Source organism: Curcuma longa, chromosome 11, assembly GCF_044706935.1.
Source record: "Curcuma longa cultivar G26 ecotype Majalengka, Jawa Barat chromosome 11, ITB_CL_G26_1.1, whole genome shotgun sequence".
Lineage (NCBI taxonomy): Eukaryota > Viridiplantae > Streptophyta > Magnoliopsida > Zingiberales > Zingiberaceae > Curcuma > Curcuma longa.
In genome coordinates, this window is record NC_133871.1 from 14,578,038 (window position 1) to 14,602,403 (window position 24,366).

General features: G+C 41.3%; 4 protein-coding genes across 5 annotated transcripts; 3 read left to right on the forward strand and 1 right to left on the reverse strand.

Annotated features, from left to right (window-relative positions):
• Positions 1-3,878: 3,878 nt before the first annotated feature.
• LOC141842020 (putative alpha,alpha-trehalose-phosphate synthase [UDP-forming] 9) lies at positions 3,879-7,689 on the reverse strand. The gene is made up of 3 exons (XM_074730233.1): positions 5,392-7,689; positions 4,675-4,948; positions 3,879-4,268 (listed from the first exon to the last, which is right to left on the reverse strand). Exons 1-3 carry the CDS (start codon positions 7,347-7,349, stop codon positions 3,933-3,935), a joined length of 2,568 nt encoding a protein of 855 aa, XP_074586334.1. The 5' UTR covers positions 7,350-7,689; the 3' UTR covers positions 3,879-3,932.
• Positions 7,690-11,421: 3,732 nt separating this feature from the next.
• On the forward strand, positions 11,422-12,060 carry LOC141842023 (protein GLUTAMINE DUMPER 5-like). Its single transcript, XM_074730236.1, has one exon. The coding sequence runs from the start codon at positions 11,465-11,467 to the stop codon at positions 11,894-11,896; it is 432 nt and encodes a 143-aa protein (XP_074586337.1). The 5' UTR covers positions 11,422-11,464; the 3' UTR covers positions 11,897-12,060.
• A 2,511-nt stretch (positions 12,061-14,571) lies between these two features.
• On the forward strand, positions 14,572-17,674 carry LOC141842021 (DNA-dependent metalloprotease WSS1). 2 transcript variants are annotated; one of them, XM_074730235.1, is made up of 4 exons: positions 14,572-14,849; positions 14,934-15,129; positions 15,778-16,350; positions 17,294-17,674. In XM_074730235.1, the coding sequence occupies exons 1-4, from the start codon at positions 14,695-14,697 to the stop codon at positions 17,462-17,464; spliced, it is 1,095 nt and encodes a 364-aa protein (XP_074586336.1). In that variant the 5' UTR covers positions 14,572-14,694; the 3' UTR covers positions 17,465-17,674. The 2 variants fall into 2 exon arrangements, with proteins under 2 accessions (XP_074586336.1, XP_074586335.1); XM_074730234.1 differs by lacking the exon at positions 17,294-17,674 and having other exon boundaries at positions 15,778-16,697.
• Positions 17,675-22,197: 4,523 nt separating this feature from the next.
• Positions 22,198-24,366, forward strand: LOC141837183 (anthocyanidin 3-O-glucosyltransferase 7-like). Its single transcript, XM_074724629.1, has 2 exons — positions 22,198-22,711; positions 23,483-24,366. The coding sequence occupies exons 1-2, from the start codon at positions 22,198-22,200 to the stop codon at positions 24,364-24,366; spliced, it is 1,398 nt and encodes a 465-aa protein (XP_074580730.1).

Genomic DNA, 24,366 nt, shown 5'->3' on the forward strand with positions numbered 1-24,366 from the left:
GCACCAACTCAAGAAAGTTCAGCTCTGTTCTCTGATCCTTTAATTTTTAGGTGAAATCTGGTTTCTGATCTTGTCTCCGCTATCTTGGTTGTTAATTGGACAACCGCGACAATTATCGATAGCTAGTTAATTGGATTTAAAATATTTTATTGTCAAATTAACAATTATTTATTCGCAACTACTTAAAGAAGAAATCACTTCTAGTTAATGGTTAGCTGGGAAAAAATAGTTTAGTCCGAAGGCATGCACTAGCAAAAAAAAAATCATCTTTTTCATTTCTAATTAATTTCGAACCTAAAAAAACTAATATTCTAAAATAATAAAATTCATAGTAATTGCAACAAATAAGCATTATTAGGAGTATCATTTTTTTTATTGTAAAATAAAAGGATAAGATAATAACTGGTTATTATCTTTACAAAGCACAGCTCCATTGACAAACATAAATGGAGAACTTTTGGCTTCATCATTGTGGCCATGATAATATATTTATTACTCAACATCAAAAGGAAGGACATTTCAAGATTGGTAATTTGGTTTAGACTGAACGATTCAAATATGGAATAAAAAGATATTTTACCTGATATATATATACATATATACACACACATTATATTAATAGAGGTTTAGAACACTGAACACTTAGCATCAATTGTGTACGATGAGGAATTACTTTATTTATTCGGCTTTGATTACAATTCTCTGGCCAACACACAATTGTGTGTGCACTATTTCCCCATGGGTTATACATGGGGGCCCATCCAAAGCCTCTAACACACTGTATTCGAACTAAATCCTGTCAAGGTGTCATTTAAAAAAGAAGTCTGATAGAAATGAAATTCTCATTTCGATTTTTTAAATTATCAAATGTATAGAAATGAAATCCGAAGAACAAAAGATTAAAAGATTAATGTTGTAGAACAGCTTAAAAATTGAAATAATTATTCAATGAAAATGATAACCGTCCATCGTGTACAAAAGATGCCCTGCTTTGAGTTTAAGTCAAAGCGCCACTAGGACAAGAACGAGCTCGCGCTCCTGGGCCACAATCCAAGAGCTCATGCCTCTTCCCATTTGGCATGACCCAAACTAGACACATTACGGTTAGGAACAATTTGATTCCTTTCAGTTCTCTCTGGGTAGGAGACCATCCAAAGGTACTTCACTCCCATAGCTCATCAAATTGGGAGAAAAAAACAGGTTGAGCCACCCAATGCATCATTTACCAAACTGAACTGGCTTCACAGTACCAAGCCTCTGCGACCATTTGCTTTCTTGTCATGTAAAGCCTGTCGTTGAACTTAAAAAAAAAAAAAACAGGGTGTGCGAACTTGTTTGCTTCTGCAATGACAATGGGGAGACAGATAATGTAGCAAAAGGAGAACGCTGGCATTCCTGAGCAATTCGGTGCCATCGACGTCTGGAGTCAAAAACTTAAATGTGAGATCCAATACCTGTTGGACCTACCTGACATTGTAGGCTGGTAGTAGCTCATTGAACTGCTACTGTCTTCCTTCAGAGTACCATGTGAAACTGAGAGATCAGCCTAGCTAGATTCCCAGAGCCCGGTGCGGAGTTGTGGTTGGCAGCTGGAGCAAGGTTTTCCTTGGCAAATGTTCTGCCTCCATCAGATAGCTGGCTGCTACGTAGCAGATATAACTAGTTCACATTAGAAGTCAAGGTCTGGTGCCACTGACCTCCTCAGTAAAGGCACCAGCTGTTACTGTCTGAAATTTGGATAAGATTCTTTCACTATATATCAGCTGTTATGTATCAATCACTTAGCTTTGATCAAATAAGATTCTTTCACTATATATTCTTTAAATACACAACAACTTCCCGAATTTATTAAGCTCATGATCTCATGCACGAAGGAAGAGCAAGTCGATCTTGTTGAGCTAGCATGATCTTTCAGTTGTGATAGTAATAAGATGCAGATCCACAAGAAATATTGTAATGCCGCGCTAGTCATTTACTGCACTTTAATTGCCACCAGATAAAGAATTAGATTATTTATTCACAATTCCTCCAACAATGTTTAGTCCAACACAAATTCAACTCCTCTCTCTATTAAAATTAGAAGAAAAAAAGGTATATGACATATTCTGTTAAACACTTTTTTTTCTTTGTTTTCTAGCTAGATTTTTTTTAAAAAAAAAATTATGAATGCCACACCGGAGTCAGAGAGATGAGCTTGGCAACACGGAAAGCATTACCTCCACTCGGTGTAGTTTCCGGTTGGGAATCATTCATGCTCATCGACATTTAATTAAATACGTGGTTGGCTGAGCAATGCAGCATGCAAGTATTGTGTTGACTTTATGACCACGTTTCTTTGAATAAGAACAGTGGGTTTGTAGCGAGAAATAGAATTCTTCAGAGTTGCAGACGTGAGAAAGACATTTGTCAGGGCTAGTTTTCTTCAGAATTGCCCACTTGCATCACTTCTTATCTTTGTCCTCGTCAGAAAATTAATTTCCTGGTAGTAAAATTCTCTTGGCCTAGTTCTTTTAATTTCACTTTCTTCGCCTAGCTAGGGCAAACTCCACCTAGCTACATCAATCACATCCAAGACAAACTGTTAACATCAAAGTTGTTTCAATCAAAGAGAGATCCACGTAAATGGGCATGGCCTGAAAGAAGATAACCATCTCGGAATTAGTTAATTATCCATGAAAAATTATCCAATCTTAATTATCATTTAATACATCTGGGTTCTTACATACCACGAGCAGAGGATTATGAAAGCATGCATGCTGTTCAGCAGCATCATTTTTGCACGTAAAATCCTTTTATATTGGAAGAGCATACTACGAAAATATATTTCTGCAAATTCTCTAAAGGAATAACTGGAATACAAACTAGTAATTAGTTTGGTATGCAGTTTGATGACCTGCTGAGAAGCTTATTGTTTAATTTCTTGTGAGGCTATCACATGACCTTTCAACGTGCCTTTAATATCTCCATTTGCCAGTAGCCCGACCTCTGAAAAAGTTGAATCCTTTAAGGGTAAACAGGGTTAAAATTGGATCTGTGTAAATGTTTCTTTATCAAATTGCAGTTCTATTGTGCTTTACGGTTTTATTTGCATTTGATGACATTTAAAATTTAACCTAGATATGTCCATTTTAAAAGTTTTAGTTAAAATTATTATAATTCATCTTTGCTTTTTCATTCTTTCAAGATAATAAAATAGTTCTACATAAATAACCCCCCCCCCCCCCCCCCCCCCCCCCCCCTCCCTTTTCAATTATGAATCTAAATAGACAAATGCAAAAGACCATTAGAATCTCTTTATATGATGCTTTCAAATGTAGATGACTCAAAAATAAATATATAATAATTTTTAAAAATTACTAGATAGATTTTTTTCTAAATAGATAGAAAAATTATAAGAAATCAGCAAAGTCCACTAATACCTTCAAAATAATTAAGTCCACTAATGCTTTCAAAATAATCAAATGACTAAAAATAACAATCTAATTAAAGTGGACTCCATTTATGTTTTTAAAATAGCCAAGATATGACTAAAAAAATCATCTAAAAGTTTAGTCAACACTCTGCATGACCATATCTGAGTGGGTCTACATGCGTTGTTGGAGAACATCGAACGTCATGTTCAATTGTAGCTTGACAGTGTCAGCTCAACTGCAGAAGAATCTCTCGATGCAAACCAAAGAAGGTCATCGCCACAGCCACCATGAAAACAAAAGATGAATGTTTACTGCTGTTGGTGGAGTAGAGAAAGAGATGAAAGAGAACATGAAGGAGAAAGAAGACAAGCTTAAGGAGGGAGGAGCCAATGTGGTTAGTAAGGGAGGCAAGAAGAGAGAGCTTCCATTTGAGTATAAGAACTAGAAAGTGTGAAAAGCCCACTATAACAATAAAAGAGAGGGACACCTTTTTTATAATTTTGCGGAATACTCAACTAATCAATAAACATCATAGAGAGAGCCTTCAAATGATACTTGAAGCTCTGCAGACGAGGGTGGTTTTACGCGTGATGCATCGGCTAGACCTTGAAGCAAATTTATGACCTCCGCTGTATCATCGAGATAATACTTAGCCTTGCTTGGTTTTTGACCCACTGTGCATGCAAAGACTTCTCCAATTGCTGGGGCCAATGGATCACTTGTGTAACTGCTAATACTCTCAAACATGTCTTCATCCGACCGGTCGTCCCCTATACATAGAAGAAAATCTGGTGCCTTTCCCGTGCTTGACGATGCTGTCATGAGATTTTCCACAACCATGCCTTTCCCTGTACCCTGCATATTTTGACCAGTTAACGTTGAATAGAACCTGGAAAGGAAGTAATATTAAAAGAAAAGAAACCCTCACATAATTTGATAAGCCAAGGTTGAACTGAACAGTAGCAGGAATTGAAAGGAAGTAATATTAAAATAAGACCTGGCCACGTTAGTCGGTCTATGTGAGTCGGTCAATACAAGGCCAAGCATATCCAGAAATATATTTAATGTGTTTCGAGTCAGAAAGTGAGGTGGTAGGCGGATGTTATCCTAAAAGTCAATCCTAATCCATGGATCTTCATTATGAAAGATAAGTTTGTTCGATCATGAGAGTCATGAATGCTACATCAAAAGTTCATTCTTTGCCAGATACGACCCAAATACTTTAACAAACGTAACGAAAACCATATCCAGTGCTTCATACCTGAGGGTTCACTTCTACAATATGTTGACCCCTTCTCACAACTACGGGCTCATTGGCAAGCACATTCTCGAGATGATCAAGGAGCTCCTTTGCCTGGCAAGACCCAAAATCAGGATCTGCTTCTTGATGATGCCATACTAGCCCACTTTCTTTATGTTCTATGGCAGATCCATCCGTGGCCTCGGTGTAAAGCGTCATGACTGGTTCTGCAATTTTCTTCCAATTAAAGTCTGAAGCTAACATACAAGATTCCCATGGCGCATGCCTGTTCCACCTACAGCACAGGATTGGATTAAAACGTCATCAGTCACAAGATAACTATTTGAATCGAGTGCATGGATTTGATACCGATGAGTTTAGATTTTGAAATGGAACATAATCCTGTTCATCGTTATCAGAGAGTACGGATTTTGGATATCAGCAAGTAAACATAGTAGATATGCACACTTGAGCATATTTCTAAGCGCTACAAATATAATTCACATCGTCTAACATGACACAGTGTCAATAAAATAAAATTGGGAAGCTCGAAAGTGAAATTGATTGGAACCTTAATTATTTCTGCAAGCAAAGTAGTTTCAGTTACTCGCTTAGACAATTGTTTATGCATGGACAAATAATTTTAAGAATGCTTCATGGTCCGATATGTCATGAAAAGCACGATAAAGAATCAAATTCAGAGAACAATAATTTGCAATTCCAATGAAAAATAGTTACCTAGTGAAATATCCATGCTCTGCAGAGATCCCCAACTTCTCACAGGAGGCAAACCATTTGCTCAACTCATCTTTCCCTCTACCACTAACCAAGAAAACAACATTCTTTGGGTCATTGCATAATCCATTTATTACTGAGATAACTTCAGAGCTTGGCTTTTTATCAATGGACGTCTGCGGTATCATTGTCCCATCATAATCAAGCAAGATGAGCCTACTGTTTGTCCTTTGATACGAGGCAACGATATGCTCAACAGATAGTTTCCTAAAGTTAGGGCTAAGAGCAACAACCCGAAAATTCATCCCAAACCCAATCCCCCAACACCTCTTATGGAAATGCTCTCTACAAGCACGCTGCAAGTCCTGATCAAACGACCTTGCCCAATATGGAATGTCATGAGAGCTAATATACTTGTAATGCTTCTCGTGCCGCAGTTGCTTCTCAGTGTCTGGCATTGTTATGGCCAAGTTTATCGCCTCCGCCACTGCATGCACATTCCATGGATTAACTCGAATAGCACCGCTCAGAGATGGTGAGCACCCAATGAACTCCGAAACAATGATCATACTTTTCTTTGGAGCATCTGCTAATGCTGGACTCAGCTGTCTGTAGACTGTGTATTTGTAGGGAACTAAATTCATTCCGTCTCTCACTGGATTCACCACACAACATTCAGCTACTGCATAAAAGGCAGCCTTTTCGTAGGTTGGTACAGTGCGACTGATCAATACAATGGGCTCGTATCCAGGTCTTCCAAAACGTTCATTAATTCTCCTTGAGATTGACCCTATTTCATCCTGAACCTTCTGCACATCCTTCCCCTCACTCCTTGGGGGATTAGTAATCTGGACCAACACTGCACGCCCTCTCAACTGCGGATGCTCCTCCAACAATTGCTCCACTGCAAGCAACTTCATTCCAATACCTTTGAAGAGATCCACATCGTCGATTCCCAGCATCAAGATCTTATCTTTATACATTGCTGTGAGCTCGTGGACTTTGGCAATGGTATCTTTAGAAGATATCACCAATTCGAGCTGCCCCATATCAATCCCAACCGGGAGGATTTTGACTGTGACTGTCCTTCCATAGTACTCAATGCCAATATACCCTCTCTTGGACTGATAATCCAAGCCAAGTAACCGGGAGCAAGAGGTGAGGAAGTGGCGAGCATAGTCGAAGGTCTGGAAACCAACGAGATCAGCATTCAGGAGGGCGCGAAGCAGCTCGTTGCGAACGGGAATGGTACGGAATATCTCAGAAGAAGGGAAGGGCGAGTGGAGGAAAAACCCCAACTTTACACGAGGGGAGCGCCTTCGAAGGAAGGTCGGAAGAGCAAGTAAATGATAGTCGTGGATCCACACAAGACTATCATCGGGGTTTAGAAGCTCGATGACGCGGTCGGCAAATAGCTTGTTGGCAGAGAGGTAGGAGAGCCAAAGGGAACGATCGAAGGGCAGGCCGCCTAAAGACGACGGTGAGAAAGGCAGGAGGTAGTGGAGGAGGGGCCAGAGATAATGCTTGCAGAAATCATGGTAGAAGCGATGGTGGAGATCGGCGGGAATGAAAACAGGGAGGCACCTGAAACGTTCGTATAGAATACGGGAGATGGACGCATGGTGCGCGTTGTCGATGGGAACAGCGACGGTGCCGACGTGAACGACCTCGGAAGAGGACGGGAAGCCGGCGCGGAGCTGAAGCGCGAGCGCATCGGGATCCCAAGAGAAGGCTAGGCCACCCGGTGCCGAGGGATCGGGAACCGTACGGAGGGGAAGGCGGTGGGTGACAACGATCCGCCGCTCCCGCTGCGACGGGGAGGCTGGAGCGTTGTCCTCGCCAGTAGAGGCGTCGTCATCCATGAGGCGTGGCAGGAGCGGAAAGCGGCGGGGGGAGGCGACAAAGTCGGCGTCCTCGCCGGCGGCCAACTCAAGGAGGTTGGCTGAGGAAAAATACTGCATCGATCCCCTAGGGACTAGGAGTTCGTGCCAAAGCTCGCAAGGTTAGTTTCAGGCTCGACCGGCGGTGGACGTCGCAGAGTAGGAAGAAACGGAGGAGAACAGAGGAGGAGGTTGCATTGGGTGTGCGTAAACTCGGTATTATAGGGATCAGAACACCGCCAGGTGACTATAAGCCACAGGGATCCGCTCGTTTCTTGCTTCCCTAAATCTGCTTTTGAGATGAAGACGACGAGAATAAAAGGAGGAGACGGGAACCGTAGGAAATTGGAAACCGAGAAGGGGACTGGATAGGGGAGAGAGGAAAAAGAAGGTTTTGAACTGGAGAAAAGCTGGATGTGGGTCTTCTTTGGGCGCTTCACAGGAAGCAACCGGTAGGATTTTGTTGGTTTAAATTTGAGAAAATTTTATTTTAGCCTCCATATTTTAAAATATTATATTTTATCTTTTAAAATCTATGTTTTATTTTATATTTGTCAGAGAATGTTATTCATCCGTATTGATGAGCTTGAATGTTTTACTTATATTTGTCTTTTAATTGTTAAGTATACGTTTAATTTTTTATATATTTATTTTTTAAAAAAATTCTCGTTAATTAGTCGTCGTACGTTGCCATATTTATACTAATTATGTTCATTCAATTATTTAATAGCACGGTTTATGAGATGTTGAACCATATAATTGATTCGATAAGATTTCCATCAATGGAACAATAAATTGTTCATCTCCAACCACGGGCAACCACAAGGACAATCTACCTCAACCACCGCAACCTTATCCACACCAGAACCCTACGGTGACCTAATGAGCAATTTGAACGCCCAATTTAAGAACAATTTTTTTTTCCAACTTCTTCAAGGAATTGAATTCTGTGTTGTTGTTGAGCGACAAAATCATATTTAGACTAAAAATCACCGAACACGATGGTGCGTAGTTGGTAAAATTTAAATTCTGTTAAAAAATTCCTTGTGAATGCACCACGTGTCGGCGCCAGTCACCGCCGCGCCGCCGCTGACAAGCGTCCACACTGGACGCGCAGAACTTTTTCCGTCTCTTCGTCAACGGCGAATAGTAAGACGCCACAGGGGGGAGGGGCCTCCACGTGATGTTCACGTCGCCCCTACCCCAGGTCGCCGGCAGCGCACCGTCGACTGTCGACCGGGTTGTAATATTCCACAGCGGCGGCCGCGCCACCAGGGTCGCCGGGGCACTGGGACAGCGGGCGAGGAAGTACGTAGGGGTGACACGCCGTGAGCCCGGCTTACGAGATTGACGACACGTCACACAGGCACCTTTTGCTGAAAATAAGACACAACAACGTACTCCACGCGCACCCACTTAATAGCTTGCACCCACCGTTCTTAGAAGATAGTTTCCTACTATTCCAAAAGATTTGATAGATCTTGGTGGATTTATGGACATGGTCGATGATGGGACACTATAAATACCTAATTAGACTTTTATGATCGGTCCAGGAAATTTTGCGTGGTCCACCACCTAGTACTTTAAGCTCTCTTAGAGGATGGAAAGGGGTTTATAGAGCTAGCGTAATTAGTTTGGCCACCAGCGCAGACAAACTAGACTAATCTAAGGATTAAGATAAGGGATTTGATTTAATTAAGGATATGCATACTCGTGCATTAGGGAAGTACTGTCGAGAGGTGGATTATAAGTGCCAAATCTTTTGAATATAATATAGTATTGGCAACCACCATCGATCTTGTACTATTTCACGTCTTCGATCCAAACCGTGGAGTTGGAATTTTATTTGCACGATTGATCAGTGCTTCATGCCGACATGTTCTGCCCATTGATGTTTTCTTGACTTGGAGTAATATTAAGTTGTGCAGAGGCACCACACAACCGCCGTGGCAGAAGCTTCAGAGAAGGGCATCGTCTCCACGAGAAAGAATATTAAGTTTAGTAAGTAAGATGGTAGTACTATTATCTAGATGGCAAATTAATTAATAGCGTTGACCCTGTAGATCCGTGGGGCAATGATCCAGTGGAGGTGGATTGGATAGATTTATCAGTCGTACGTGTGGGAAGTCTTGGTTCGGCGATCGACATCCATAAAATCTTTGCCAGATCTTGGTTTGGTGACGCCTATCCAATTGAAAGAATCTTCAGTTTTTTATGATCCATGATGGCCAGCATCATTCGGCCGGACCAGTAGCCGCCGACCAGACTGGACTGGTCGACTGGCTCAGTTTGAAGATTCCCAGTTCCTCTCCTGCCTAGTCGTTAGTCAGGTCCCCTCTGAGCATGGGGAAAGAACAACTGAGGAATCTTCTTGGCACTTTCCACCTCTGCTCTGCTTGGATCCGTTCCAATGAGAGCGAAGGTAAAGGAAGAATTGCAAACTTGTAAAGGTGAGGGCCAAGATGCTCGGCCTCGGATTGGATGCCAAGTAGAGGCCTGGACCAGCTTTGTCTTGCAATTTTGTCAAGCCGTGGGTAGAGTGATATTTTCATCCACGTTTACTATTTCGACCAATTCGACCGGCAAGCGGAGAAAAAGATAGATGGACATGTTATGCCTTTGATTTCCACAATTAATTACGAACAGAAAGTAGAAAATCATAACATGATAAGATTTATGCGAAGAGTCTATGCAATAGAAAAGTCATTGACAATTAATAGACCTGTAATAAAAGGTCATTTTTGTTTTTTTATATAAAGAATGCTCTAAATATAATTTTCCTACAAAAATCCATATTGTTTCGTTTACCGTGGAAATAAAATAAAAACTTATTTTCCTCGACGAGGACATCCCAACGGATCGGATGGACTGTGGGAAGCAGCGATCGTTGGAATGAAAAATCGTCGGGAACTTTGTCAGGTCCTTTATCATTGCGTTTGGACCGGGCCGGGCCGGGCGTCCACTAGCACCAACCCAAAAATAAAAACGTTCTTTAAAAGTGCAGGAAGATTACTTCATACTGGTTGAAATTCTTTGTTACTTCTACTGAGATGAACTATTAAAAAGATGACTTAGCATGTGTATAGACATTTTAGATTGGATTATATAGTTTTTTTACAGTCCATTGACATCGGCCAAAAAGGAAAGTTAAAAATTTTAATTTGTTTTATTCATTGTATAATGAGCTGAATTTGGTAGAGAGGATATGGGGCAAAAAAAATATCAATATCCTTATTTCAGTGCTATTTTTCAACAATTTGCCAAGTGTACAACATGACATTTTTACTCACCTTTTACTCAAAAACAATTGTAGATATATATTATCACAACCTGATAGTTGCTTGCAAGAAACGAATGGCTCAGTATTGTTAAGCTCTAAGAACATATGTACCTTGTCGGATTGGGCAGCCCGTAACTGAATTGAACTTTTTCGTTATTTATGGATTGCTTTATGAACATACAAAGTAATATCCAACGCCATTGCAAGATGCCATGCGGGCAATCAATTGATTTCGTGAAAAAGCACCCTACTTTATGGATTAGATAATCCTCCCAAAAGTAGTCCAATCATTTCAATCTAATTGTGTTGTCGCCTAGAGCATGTATCATCGCAACGTCCCTCACTCATCTCCAACAAACTGAAAAAATCATATATTAATGAGAAAAAACCTCAAAATGTTTTATAAATTTCTATTAATCAAGAAGAAAAGAATATATGATATTTTTATCAGCTAAATATATTCCACCCATTGGTCATTAGCCATGAAAAGAGGGTAGAAATGAATGAAGTACAAGAAAGTTAGTGAGACACGGATCCACCATTTGTTTCTCCCAAATCAGCGAATACAAATATGCAATCGCCCGTTGATGATGGATGTCAAAAGGTGTCTTAGTGCGCAATACCTTTATATACACACATCGGTTTAAAGTGACATTTATTTAAATGATTAAATGAAGGGAAGGATGAGCTCGAGAGGCCCTTTTTGGATAAGTCCTATCCCCATCCTCCAATTGCCTCTCTCCGCTCCCTTCTTTTTGCTTGTAAAACCCCAAAGAATTAGTATTCAAGTTTCACATTTTTATGTCTCTTATTATTTACAATTTCGCCCTTTGCTCCCCGACTCGGATAAATATCCCCAAGCTTCCGTTTCTGCCATCACCGCCTCGGAATTAACTAACAGGTCTAAAGTTAAAAGATGAGGGCGGGAGCAGTGTTGAACGCGACGGCGATGGCGGCGCCGGCGGCGGACGTAGACCATTCGAGGTGGCACTCGCCGGTGCCGTACCTGTTCGGTGGGCTGGCAGCCATGCTGGGGCTTGTCGCCTTCGCTCTCCTCCTCCTCGCTTGTTCGTACTGGAAGCTGTCGAGGCGCCTCGAGGAGGACGTCGGCGGCACCGAGGCGGAGCGCAATACGGCAGCGGAGGAGGGCGCGCCGCAGGCGTGCTACGAGGAGAAGGTGGTGGTGATCATGGCGGGGGAGGAGACTCCGACGTACCTGGCGACGCCTATTTCAAGCCGAGCGTCGTCATTTGGCGATGGAGGAGCGAGAAAGGATGAAGAGAAGGATTGCAGGGAGGTGGAACAGTTGAGTATCCAACAAAGGGAGAGCCAAAATTTGAGTGTGTGAGAGTGTTCTCGTTTTGAGAAAAAAAAATGGTTTTAATCTTTTTTTTTCTTTCTCGATCCTTTTCTCTTTATTGCTTGCTTGATCAATCCACATCCCTTGTCTGAAACAAAACCTTACATTGCAGGCAAGACCTCGGTCATGAAAGTTTTTACTGTGCCGCTCTAGATACAGGCCATGTATATAGCTCGATTTCTTTTTTTCCGAATAAAAACAGAAATTTGGAAATTTAAAAATCAATTATATTACTTGGACCCAAATTGAGTTTTCTGCTATCCGGAATTGAACAGCGAGCTGTGCCCACCAATTCGCCGCTCAAAGCTTCGTTCTAAAACGGATGCTATACGCCTTCCTTCCGTGGCACGCGAATCGATTGTGCAGTTTTTTTTACCTTTCACCGCGTACACCGGTGTAAGGGATGCGGCAATTCGGTAAAGAAGATGCGTGGAATATGCGAGAGGTGCCTTCTGCACAATCAATCACTATTTCAATGGATTAGCGTGACTAGTATTTATTACCTAGCTAACTATTAATCATATTAACGGTAGATGAATTAGTCAATATGATCAGTAGATGCACTGACAGCGAGCGATCGCGTTGACGAAAATATAAAGAACATCTATAACTGGACATTAGCTTCTTCTGTAGTGCTTGCACCCCTAGACACCGTCATCAGCGCCTCCTGCTAAATAGTAATTCCTTTCCTGCTGTAAGTCACTGTCTTGTCCATAGCATTCTCTTAAAGTTTAGTGTACAATGGGCACGAACATGCAAAATGAATAGCATCCTTACAAACAAATAGAATTAAGATAAATAATTAAAAACATTAATTACTTCTGACTAATGATCGGAAAGTAACATGTCATGACCTGCATGATTACCCGTCTGTTTCCACTTTCGAGCCATTATTGATGTGTATATACCCCACTATGGCCGCCTGGTCTCCACCTGACAGCTGCAAATACTTTCTGCTTTCAAATGAATCCACACGCTGAGAGAGGAAGATGGAGACCTCGTTCCAAAACCCAAACCCAAGCTGCTTCGATAAAATTGGACCTCCTCCACCACTGTGGAGAAGTTGCTGCACTTGCTCTGCAGGCACTAGTAGTGCGTGCAACGCAATCAATCGATTATCGATATCCCAGAAGATCTTCACAGTATATATTAATTATTATTCCTTCTGAACGCTTCTTATATATAGTTAGCATAGAGATGTGAACAATTGAGCAAAGGAATTAGTCCGACAGCATGAGGATGTCGAACCAGTAAGACGCGGGGTGCGTGCGTACTGAAAAAGCGACATTAGCAATTGCTTGATTAACATAATACATGCACAGTACCTGCATGCGATTAATTAACGTCTAAGTGTCCTTTGCGAATATGTTAGACCCGTATTAAGCTTTTTACTAATGAAAGGGTGTTCTACTGTTCTTAGGCAAAGGCCCACCCCTCTCCTTATTTTATACCAACAATGCATTATAAAAATGTTTGAGTGAGAATGCATGAGATCACCCCGCACAACGATAGCAAGTTAGTTTTAATATGATTTCAAAATTCTGCTTACGCCAATGTTAACTTATATATGTTTCTTCACGAAAAATACTCAGATTTCCTGGATTTACATGGTGCCGGATCAAATGGTTTACCTTCAGAATTAGTCGGATAGCATACTAATGCACAGGCGTATCATTGGTATAGTGTAATTTTTGGGTCATGACTTGTACTTTGGGCCAACCTATTATTTGATTTGTAAACAGCCCAATAGTGGCTCTGTTGTAACTTAAAAAAAAAAAAAAAAGCGGCTGTGCGATTATTACGAGAGTTATTATGAATCTTTAATTATTTAGAAAATTTCTTACTATGTAAAGCGATATTCTTGAAGGTGAAAGATTTGCTCAATAAATGCTTTTAGATTTGGCTTATTTAAGTGGGGGAAAACCTTACAAAATCATATATGGAACTTTAGCATTCATATATTTTTTTATATTTCCTTTTTTACATTTTTCATTAAAGTAAATTAACCCCCCTTAATCGCCACTGAACTAGGGACATAATTCTATAATCTTAATAAAAATTATCATCGTACACAATTCAATAGATCTAATTTCAGCTTTCAAGTTTTTAATATTTCAGATCAATGTGCAAATGTTTCAACTTAGAAAATATTGTATCTAAGATTGACATTTTATTTCAAAATCTCATAGTGACCTTTATCAAGTCATTTATTTTTCACTTTCGTAAGAATTATTCCGGTTGAAATTATTCATCCGATGTGCCAAATGAGATCCAAATCTGCCCCACAATCTGTTCTCCTTTTAGGCCGAAATCCTTCGGCAGTGCAAGAATGTTTTTTTTTTAAACACAATTAATTGTTTCAATTTTCTTTTCTCGAGTGTTTAAAACTTGTCAAGGAAAAGAGCTTTTTTTATTTTCACTAAAAAAAATAGTTCAGGTCAACTTCAATTAGTTCTTGACGATCAAACTTTTGATGAAAGTTTGGTGGTTGATGATTTTGTAAAAGGAAAAAAAAAGCTTTTAATAGGGCGTTTCGAAAATTGAAACTCTTATGTGACCTTTTTTAGGGCTTTTGACCTTTAAATAAATAAAGTAAAATCCAAAAATATTTACATTTGTGGAAGCAAAAACATGAAGATTCCCCAAATCAAATACCAATCTCCGCGGCCCGACGAAGAGATCGTCTCAGTCGGCGGAGAGGAAGGCCGTCGGCCCGCCGGTGAAGTAGGGAAAAGATAACAAGTCTTCTTTTTTCCCCTTTGATCGTTCCGCTGATCGCCTTGATCATGAGCCTGGACGCTCTAAATAAGGTATGGGAGATCAAAACCCTCAAGAAGCCCGGCGAGGATGAGGCCCGCCGGCTCCTTGACCGCATCGCCAAGCAGGTCCAGGTCATTATGCGTCGCCGCAAGTGGAAGGTCAAACTCCTCTCCGAGTTCTAGTATGTTACTCTTCTTTTGCTCTTCTCGTTCCTTGTCCATTTCTTCAACATTTGTTGATCGATTCTTTTGGAGGGTTGTTGTAGCCCCGCCAATCCGGCTCTTTTAGGGCTAAATGTTGGTGGTGGCGTCGAGGTGAAGCTTCGGCTGAGGCGGCCTGGCAGGGAATGGGATTTCTTCCCGTTCGAACAGGTTCTAGATACGATGCTCCATGAGCTGTGCCACATCGTTCATGGGCCGCACAATGCCTCGTTCTATAAGCTCTGGGATGAGTTGCGCACGGTGATTCCTCTTGATCAAATTTTCTTCTTGTTATCTTTCTAAAAAAATATATCAAACTTTCCCTTATTTAGGTGTTTCACAAAGTTTTTGGAATCATGATTAATATGATCATCAATATTGAACCAAGATGAATTCATGCTTAGACTTCTATGCTTAATTTTTGCAGTTTTCTTGACATCTGTTAATGGAGGAAGACGTTTAATTTGACTGGCATGCCTCCATGTTCTACTAGAAGCTATTGAATTATCGATTGTATTTTCATTTTAATTGTTGAACATTTACTTTTCTTTTTGGTGTATCTATAAGAGATGCCAATCTCTTCTCATCATAGAAATTTTTGTATACTAAAATTGTTTACTTTTTGTATTGATTTTAATTAAAAATGAAAGTTTTTATAATCTTGTTATAGCACAAAAGCTATTCCAACTCTCCATCTATTGCTGTTTTGTTATCTCATACTTTTAACCCTAGTTTTCTCTTCATCTAGTGCTTTTGTTTTGTGCGATCAGCAATCAAATATTTGATGATGACATGTCCTATAAAAGCACAATATTATTATGTTGCAATGGCAAGAGATTTTTTTTTTTTTTGCTTAAGTTCATGACTTTCTAATTTAAACAGAATTTTGTATTCCATGTATTGATACAGGAATGTGATGAACTGGTTGCAAAGGGGATAACTGGAACTGGACAAGGATTTGACACCCTTGGAAGACGCTTAGGTGGCTTCTCTGTCCAGCCTGCGGGATCATCGCTTCGGCAGGCTGCAGTTGATGCTGCAGCAAAACGAGCTCGCACTGGGGCTTTGCTACCATCTGGACCAAACAGATTAGGTGGAAACAGTGAAATCATGGGTGCTCTTAGTCCAATACAAGCTGCTGCCATGGCTGCAGAGAGAAGATTGTATGATGATATATGGTGTGGATCTGTGTTAGAAGAAATCAGTCTAATAGAAAGTATCAACGAAATTTCTAAGCATCCTGCTCCTGAAATAGGTGAGTCATCAATTTCTAATGGGAACAAGAAAGGGGATTTAGGTGGTACTGGTAAAATCGAGAAAGGATGGACCAATTTGCACAGTAAAGGCAAGAGTAAAGAGTCTACATCTAGTATCACCTTTGATAGGGCAACAACGCCAGGTGGGTCGATGTCACGTTACCCCAAACATGATACAGACGATAAGGTTATTTGGGAGTGCAGCAAATGCACTCTATTCAATCAAGTATGTGCTCTTCTGCCTATTCAGTCACTTGTTGGCAGTGAACTGTTGCATTTTGTTTATTTCTTTTTTTTTTTTTTGGCAAACAGAACTTATTATGCATGTGTCCATCTTGAGAGAATTATAATGTTATTTTTCTTGTATGGTTACTTTTTGCTCAAATTGATTCACCAAAAATTGCTAATTTTGCCACTTGTATTGTTATGTTCACACGAGTTACTTTCCCATTTCCATCCATGTGCCACCTTTTAGCATAACAAAGTAAACTTTCAAGTATATGTCCAACATCAATTTGTCATGATAGTCTCAAATATTTAAGTGGGCTGTATAGAGTTTATCCATTCATTGAACCTATGCAACTTTAGTCATAGTAATATTCAATTCTCTTAATTCATTTTAATTACATTATTTAGAGTTATGTTTCCTCCTACTATCCTTCACACTTTCATCTCTATTAACTTGTCTAGCTATACAATATATAGCTTTGCATAGAGCTAATGAAGGGACAAGATATGACCCTAAATAGTTGGGGGAAAAAATATGAATTAAAAAAAGTTTGGTTTGCATGAGAAACTACATACTACTGCATTAACTTAAGCTAAAAAGTAGTTGTTTTAAAGGTATATATTGTAGGCTCATTTTCTTTTGTTCGTGAGCAAAAAGTTTAATAATCAATACTCCTTTTTTTACAATTTTTAATACTATATGAGAGGTTTCTCGCCAAATAGATACACCTTGTGCCCATGCTATTTTTTTTGTTTTGTCATCTTATTTTGTTTTCTTCTTGAAAACATTTCAGGTTAATGCTCATATTTTTTCTTGGTTTAGTTGGACATGAGTATTTATTCTTTAAAAATTTATTGTGTAGAAGTAGATGCTTCTGAAGGACTAATTTTTGTTGTTTGCTTCCTCTTTCTGGTGGATTTGCACACTCGGGTTTCAATAGCCTTTGGGGCTAACATGTGAAGCTTGTGGTGCGCCAAAACCAAAAGCAGCTGAATCTAAATTTAAGATATGGTCGTGCAAATTTTGTACTCTAGAGAACAGCACTAAGCAAGACAAATGTTCAGCTTGTGGCCAATGGAGATATTCATATTGCCCACCTTTAGATACTTAGATTGCCAAAGAGTCAGTTATGGAGCTTGCGTGATCTGCTTCATATTTACTAGGTGCCAGATGAACTGTGTATGATATTTTTCTAAGATGTTACTTGTGTTTCCACCATGACAGCCTCATTTTGAAACACTTCATAGCATTTTTTAGGCTTTTATCCACCATTAGATGAACAATAGTTATGGATTGCATTATCCTATCAAATTTAACTTGATCCTGGTTCTTAGATTGAGTATTTGTTTTTATTCTTTTAGTACTACACAGTTCTTTAAAATGAAATGACATATACGGGATCAATCTTTATAGTTCCTCCGTCGTTTGCATAATAATCGTCACATGCTTGTTCCATAGAGGTTTCATCAAACGGCACTCTGATAGCAATTTTATGGGATGTATGTTAATATGGAGACATTATCAAAAAATGCAGACTATTTTTGTAATTCATATTGTGGTATCTACTGTGGATTTGTTGAACAACACTTTCAGTTAACAAAAAAGTATACGTTCTCCTTAATCTAGGAACATGTTTGCTAGCTCGTTAGATTGTTCCGATCACACACTGTTAATGCGTCTCCCATATTTGAATCCATGTTATCTTTCATTTTGCAGATCTGAATTTTATTTTGTTTGTAAATGAGCTAGGGAATTGGTTAGGTTATGTCTGCGTTTAAAATATTTTAAACCTAACTAATTACATACATGTAGATCTCCTACACTGCTTTTCAAGCTTTCAAAAAAGTGACTGCACGTTTTTTCTTCTGGTCTAGCTAGCTATATCACCGTACCTACCAGGCATTTAGTATTCTCACTGGCCCCTGCAATTATGAGGCCCTTTTATCTCCTCCTCGTTAATCAAGATGCCATTGCTTTCATAGAAACAGCAGCAACTGGAAAAGAAGATTCCTCTTCTAGGGAGGAAATTAAAAGTCTTCCAGTGGAAATTACAAAGGAGAAATAACAAGAGAAGTGAATTGGGAGGGAAGGTGCTGATTCAATAAAATGTGTCTTCCGTTTCGTCTTAAATCCAAGGAAACAAAGAAAATTCATTTTTTGGTAGTTGCTGAATTAATATTGTCGGTCGTTGAAGATCATCTTGGCACAACACATGCATTCATTCATTATCTATGAAAGTTGCGGAATATTCTGGTATTTTGCTAGTTGCTGTAAAGGTCATATTCGTGCCAATTTTCTTCTTTAAAACGTTTTCATCTTGTTGTTCTTCTGTGTGTTGTTATTACCTTATCCCAATGGTTTACTGGAGAACAACATGGCTCGCAACTGCATCAATTACTGCAATATACATTGGAACGTTAATATGTTCATCTGTTAGAGCATCCGCAACGGGTGTTCAACGCGTGTTAATAGGATGATGTGGAGGAGGGAGGGAGCGACGTGGAGGAGAGAGGGAGCAGTGAATGAGGAGAGAGGTATTAACGCGTTCAGAGGTATTAACGCGTTAATCGGAGGAGAGAGGGAGGAGTTTAGGCATTATGAATTAACAAGGACGAGAAGGTGGGCAGTCGGTATCACTAGGAGCGGGATCGGTACGGTATATCGAATTTTGCATACGATACCGTATACCGTATCGAAAATTTCGGCATAAAAAATCTATACCGTTACCATACCGAAAATTCGGTATACCGGAATTTCGGTACACCAAAAATTTGGTATACTGAATATACCGAATTTGCGATATATTACACCGAAAATATTGAAAATTTTGGTATACTGATAATTTCGGTACGGTATTATACCGAAAATGTTGGTATACCGAAATATCAAAAAATAATAATTTCATATCGATACCGATACCGAAAAATTTGGTACGGTATTATACCGTATCGAAATTTTCGATATACCGAAATTTTTGATATGGACGGTAAATATCAATATGGTATCTACGATATACCGAAAATTCGATATTTTTTCCCACCCCTAGGCATCACGACGGCTGCGCACGACCATGCACAGCCTTTAAAAGTGCGGTGAACAGTTATAACATTTGGACAGATGATAGGTTCCGTAGGAGACGTACGTTGCTTCAGGGCCTATTGATCGAGACCACAAGGGGTCACTGTTAACAGTTAAGAGACATGCTAATTATATACGAGACTATTAGGTGGGAAGATTAAGTAGGATATAATTTATACTTAACTTTCACATTCTAAAGAGATCAGAACACTGAATTTATGTTGGGACGATACTTAACTTTCACATTCTAAAGAGATCAGAACACTGAATTTACGTTGGGACAATGCCCTTCATCTCTCATTAATAATCCCGAAAAAAGCTCTCTTTATCAAATATCCAAATAGGATTTCTTTTGTGAAATTCTATTAATATTCAGATCCTTCACAAGAATGTTCGTTGGATAAGGCCGGTGGATCGATTCCAATACCATAATTAAATAATTATATAACCTGATTTTGTGTTGGATTCAAATGGATAAATAATATTTTTTCTTATAGATTACAGATTTTCACAGAATGAATGTTTTTCACTCTTAAGTTAAAAATAATTTTAAATAGCAATTTTAATGAAATTGAAAACCTTCTAAAGAATATAAATTTGAAATGCAAATTTGAGTTATATAAAGTAAAATGCTCCAAAAAAAACTTTAACCTACTGAAAATTTCACTGAAATATAATGTAGATTTGAGTCTTGAAATGAAATGAAAATGATACAAAATTGTTGTTTATAAAGAATGGAATTTCCAAATTTTAACCTACTATATTTTTATTTTATTTTGATTCATACACTAGAATAAATTCTACAATTTAAGGAATTTCTATATTTAATTTTCAAGATTGTTAAATAATAAATTAAGAATAGCCTTCTTATAATGATAAAATATCTTTAAATGAGAGGCTTTATTTTGTCATTTAACTCTCACACAACTAGTCTTTTCCATCTTTAAATTAAATGACTAGTTACTCTTATTTTAAATAGTAATTTCGGTTCATTAATCATCTTGCTCCAATCAATATTATTTTAGGTGAGATAATCTTATTGATCAAATGATGTGCCCTCTTAATTAAGCTTGTAATCTAATACAACATCTCTATTTTATCCGTCCAACACAATCAGTCCGACTCATTCTATTTGCCATGACATTCAACCAACCTAAGATTGTAGCCAGTCATGACCCATTAGGATTCTAAGTGCACCCAATTAAGCACTTAGAATTATTTATTATATAAAAATTCATCATAAATAGAAAAATTATTCCTGTATGCAAATGCGACATGAGTAACTAATCTGCCCGATGCATTAAGCTCGGTCGGGCAGGGCAGATTTGGTACATTTTTCATTCGCATTGCAATGTGTATTGTAGGGCCGGCTTTAGATATAGGCTATTAAGGTCTATACCTAATGCCCCAATTTTTAATATATCCTGCCCGACGCTCCCGTGCGACCCCGCTGCGCGATCAGCCGTTCATCGTCGCCGTTCGTCGCCGTCCGGTCACCGCCGGTCGTCATCCCGGGCTCGTTGGAAGCGCAACTCGACGGCGCACACACCGGCATCGGATTCCGGCCGGATTGGGTCGGAATCCGGCCGGAATTCCAGCCGAAACAGAGCAGACGGTTCTGGCGGCGATTTCGCCGGAATCCGGCCGGATTCCGGCTGAATCGGGCCGGAATCCGGCTACCTCCGGACCGCCGTCGAGTTGCGGTTCCAACGGGCCCGGTCCGGCGGCCGGAGGTGGCCGGACGGCGGTGAACAGTGGCGGAGAAGCGGCGAAGGTCCGAGGAGAAACACTGCGCAATCGCGATTTTTGGACGGCTGCTGTTGATCGTGATCGGGCGTGGACGGCGTGGATCGATCACGCACGGGGTCGCGTTTTTTTCGCCGCGCAGTATATCAAAATATATATATATATATATATATATATATACAGTTCGTCTATCCTGAGCACCGGATTCTTACGCACCGCGTGCGCACTCCTCCGACGTTCACGCGCTTCCGCCGCCCGTTCATCGCCGTCCGACCACCGCCGGCAGCCGGACCGGATCCGTTGGAACCGCAACTCGACGGCGCACATTCCGGTATCGAATTCCGGCCGGATTGGGCCGGAATCCGGCCGGAATTCCGGCCGAAACACGGCAGCAGTGACTGGCGCCGCTTCCGGCCGAAATCCGGCCGGATTCCGGCCGACCGGCCGCGGTCGATGCGCCCGGCGCCGGGCGTCGACCGCGGCCGGAATCCGGCCGATTTCGGCCGGAATCGGACAACAGTGTCTGTTGGCCGATTCCGGCCGAAATCCGGCCGGATTCCGGTCAAATCGCGGCCGGAATCCGGCCACCGCCGGCGAGTTGCGGTTCCAACGGGCCCGGTCCGGCGGCCGACGGTGGTCGGACGGCGATGAACGGGCGGCGAGAAGCGGCAGAGGTCCGAGGAGAAACACTGTGCAATGGACGGCTGAGATTGAGCGCGCGATCGGATGAACGGCCGGGATTCCGGTGCTCACGGGTGCTCAGGACGACGGTGCTCAGGATAGCTCTCCCGTATATATATATATATATATATATATATATATATATATATATATATATTTTTTTTTTTTTTGAGAGAATAAAAAATTATTAAAATGTTTTTATTGAATTTACTTGAGCCGCCCCTATGTGTATATATATAAATATATACATGTGATCTGCATCTGCTTTGTCTCCCATACTTTTCGAAGCTCCTCCATCGCTCTGCCCGCTTCATCTTTTCTATACACCACACCATTGCAATGGCTTCCGCCCACAGTTGCGCCAGTCTCCCCCTGCAGACTACGTCGCACGTGGTTCTAGTGGCCTTTCCTTTCGGCACCCACGCAGCTCCGCTCCTGGCTCTCGCACGCTGTGTTGCCGCTGCGGCGCCTAGCACCACTCTGTCCTTCATCAGCACTCCGCAGTCCCTCGCTTCACTGCCTCCCGTCCCAGCTGCTGGGAACATCCAGCTCGTCCCCATCTCCGACGGGGTGCCGTACGAGGCGGATCCTCCCTTGAGCGAGCAGGAGAAGATATCGATGTTCCTGGCAATGATGCCGGGGAGCCTTCGGGCGGCGCTGGATGCCGCGGTGAAGAAGGCCGGCGGAGCGGCAGTCAGCTGCGTGGTGAGCGATGCGTTTTTGTGGATGGCAGGGGAGGAGGCAGAGGCGGCAGGCGTGCCTTGGGTACCCCTGTGGACCGGCGGGCCAGCGTCGCTGTTGGCACACCGGTACACCGATCTGCTCCGCGACACCATCGGCACTTGCGAACAAGGTACGTATCATATCTCTAATCAATTCTCATTAATTTCAACAATAATTGTGTGCATATATAACTATCTATAAAAAATATATATACCCATATAATCACTCCTTAATAAAATAATTACATCTGATCTTTCTCCTTTCTTCTCTCTATTTCTCTTTAGCACCCATTTTTAATTAGTGACTGTTTAACGAAAACATCTTAATTAATTTGCTTACAGGAGTACATCCACTAGCTACCACTGAAACTGAGTCGAGATGAAAGGTCATGATCCGGCCTTAGCGTGGTTGGGATTAAATAAATATATATGGCCGCCAGATAAAACTCTCATGCATGAAACCTGTTTTCATTGCGTGTGCACACGCTGAAGAGAGAAATTCAAACGCACCACTCTTAAACATATATCCAAAATTGTTGTTTTATATAATTCTCGCTAGTATCCTATTTAACCAAATGTCATTATTCTTTTAACTAAGTAGGTATTTTAGTTGTTTTAATCTCTATCACTAGAATAAGAAAAGTGTTATAGTTCTATTTAAGTGATATATTCTATGTATAAAATTTTTGCAAGATAAATGTCAAATAATGAATGCATCTTTATTTTTTTTTCTTAATCTATATTTTCCAGCTTCTTTAGCTATGTTTTCATTGAAGTTGAACATTCAACAGTGAAGTGTCAGTGAATAATTAATATACGGACACCGTACAATATAATTGTGGCCATATCTTACGTACTGTTTGTTAGCCTGTGCAATAATTGGTCGTTTCGCTTGTCTGCAGCCACCGCACGGCAAGATGAGTTGCTTGGACCATTCATCCCTGCTCTGTCGGTGCATCGAGTCCGGGATCTCCCCGATGGCGTCGTGTCGGGTCCCATCGGCTCCCCGTTCGCGCGCCTCCTCCACAGAATGGGCAAGAGCCTCCCTAATGCCGCCGTCGTCCTCCTCAACACCGTCTGTGGTCTCGACGGGGTGATTGACGCCGAGCTCAAAGCCAACATTCCCCATCCCCTGCACGTAGGTCCCCTGCACCTCCTCGCCTCGCCCCCTGCTCTTGCAAACCTATCGCCCGACATTAACGGCTGCCTCTCGTGGCTCGATCTCCACGCCCCTGCTAGCGTAGCCTATGTCAGCTTCGGCTCCGTCATGACCCCAGCGCCTGCGGAATTAGCGGAGCTGGCGCAGGGGATGGAGGCCAGTGGGGCGCCGTTCCTCTGGGCGCTCAAGGACCAGGCGAGGGAGCTCCTGCCGCAGGGTTTCTTGGAGCGGACAAGGGTGAGGGGGCTCGTCGTCAGCTGGGCGCCGCAGCAGGACGTGCTGCGGCACGCCGCGGTCGGCGCTTTCATCACTCACTGTGGCTGGAACTCGGTGCTGGAAGCGATGGCTTCCGGTGTGCCGATGATCTGCCGACCATTCTTCGGCGACCAGATGCTGAACGCGAGGACCTTGTCCCTGGTCTGGGGAATCGGGGTGGGGTTTGAAGGCGGATCAATGACGAAGGAAGGGGTGGTAGCGGCGCTGGAGACTGTTCTCAAGAGCGAGGAAGGGAAAAGAATGAAGGCGAAGGCAGGCGAACTCAAGGCCACGGTGGCTAAGGCGGTGCACCACCCTGACGGAAGCTCGCAGGTGAACTTCAACAAGTTTTTGGCCTACGTAATTAATTAG

Excerpts from the sequence above, each read along its gene's own strand:
- LOC141842021 (XM_074730234.1), top strand. The coding sequence starts at position 14,695 with ATGAGCCTGGACGCTCTAAATAAGGTATGGGAGATCAAAACCCTCAAG. Across the intron at positions 14,850-14,933 it reads AAACTCCTCTCCGAGTTCTA|CCCCGCCAATCCGGCTCTTT; the intron begins GTATGTTACTCT and ends GGGTTGTTGTAG. Across the intron at positions 15,130-15,777 it reads TCTGGGATGAGTTGCGCACG|GAATGTGATGAACTGGTTGC; the intron begins GTGATTCCTCTT and ends GTATTGATACAG.
- LOC141837183 (XM_074724629.1), top strand. The coding sequence starts at position 22,198 with ATGGCTTCCGCCCACAGTTGCGCCAGTCTCCCCCTGCAGACTACGTCG. Across the intron at positions 22,712-23,482 it reads CATCGGCACTTGCGAACAAG|CCACCGCACGGCAAGATGAG; the intron begins GTACGTATCATA and ends GCTTGTCTGCAG.
- LOC141842023 (XM_074730236.1), top strand. The coding sequence starts at position 11,465 with ATGAGGGCGGGAGCAGTGTTGAACGCGACGGCGATGGCGGCGCCGGCG.
- LOC141842020 (XM_074730233.1), bottom strand. The coding sequence starts at position 7,349 with ATGCAGTATTTTTCCTCAGCCAACCTCCTTGAGTTGGCCGCCGGCGAG. Across the intron at positions 4,949-5,391 it reads GAGCATGGATATTTCACTAG|GTGGAACAGGCATGCGCCAT; the intron begins GTAACTATTTTT and ends CCTGTGCTGTAG. Across the intron at positions 4,269-4,674 it reads TTGTAGAAGTGAACCCTCAG|GGTACAGGGAAAGGCATGGT; the intron begins GTATGAAGCACT and ends CAAAATATGCAG.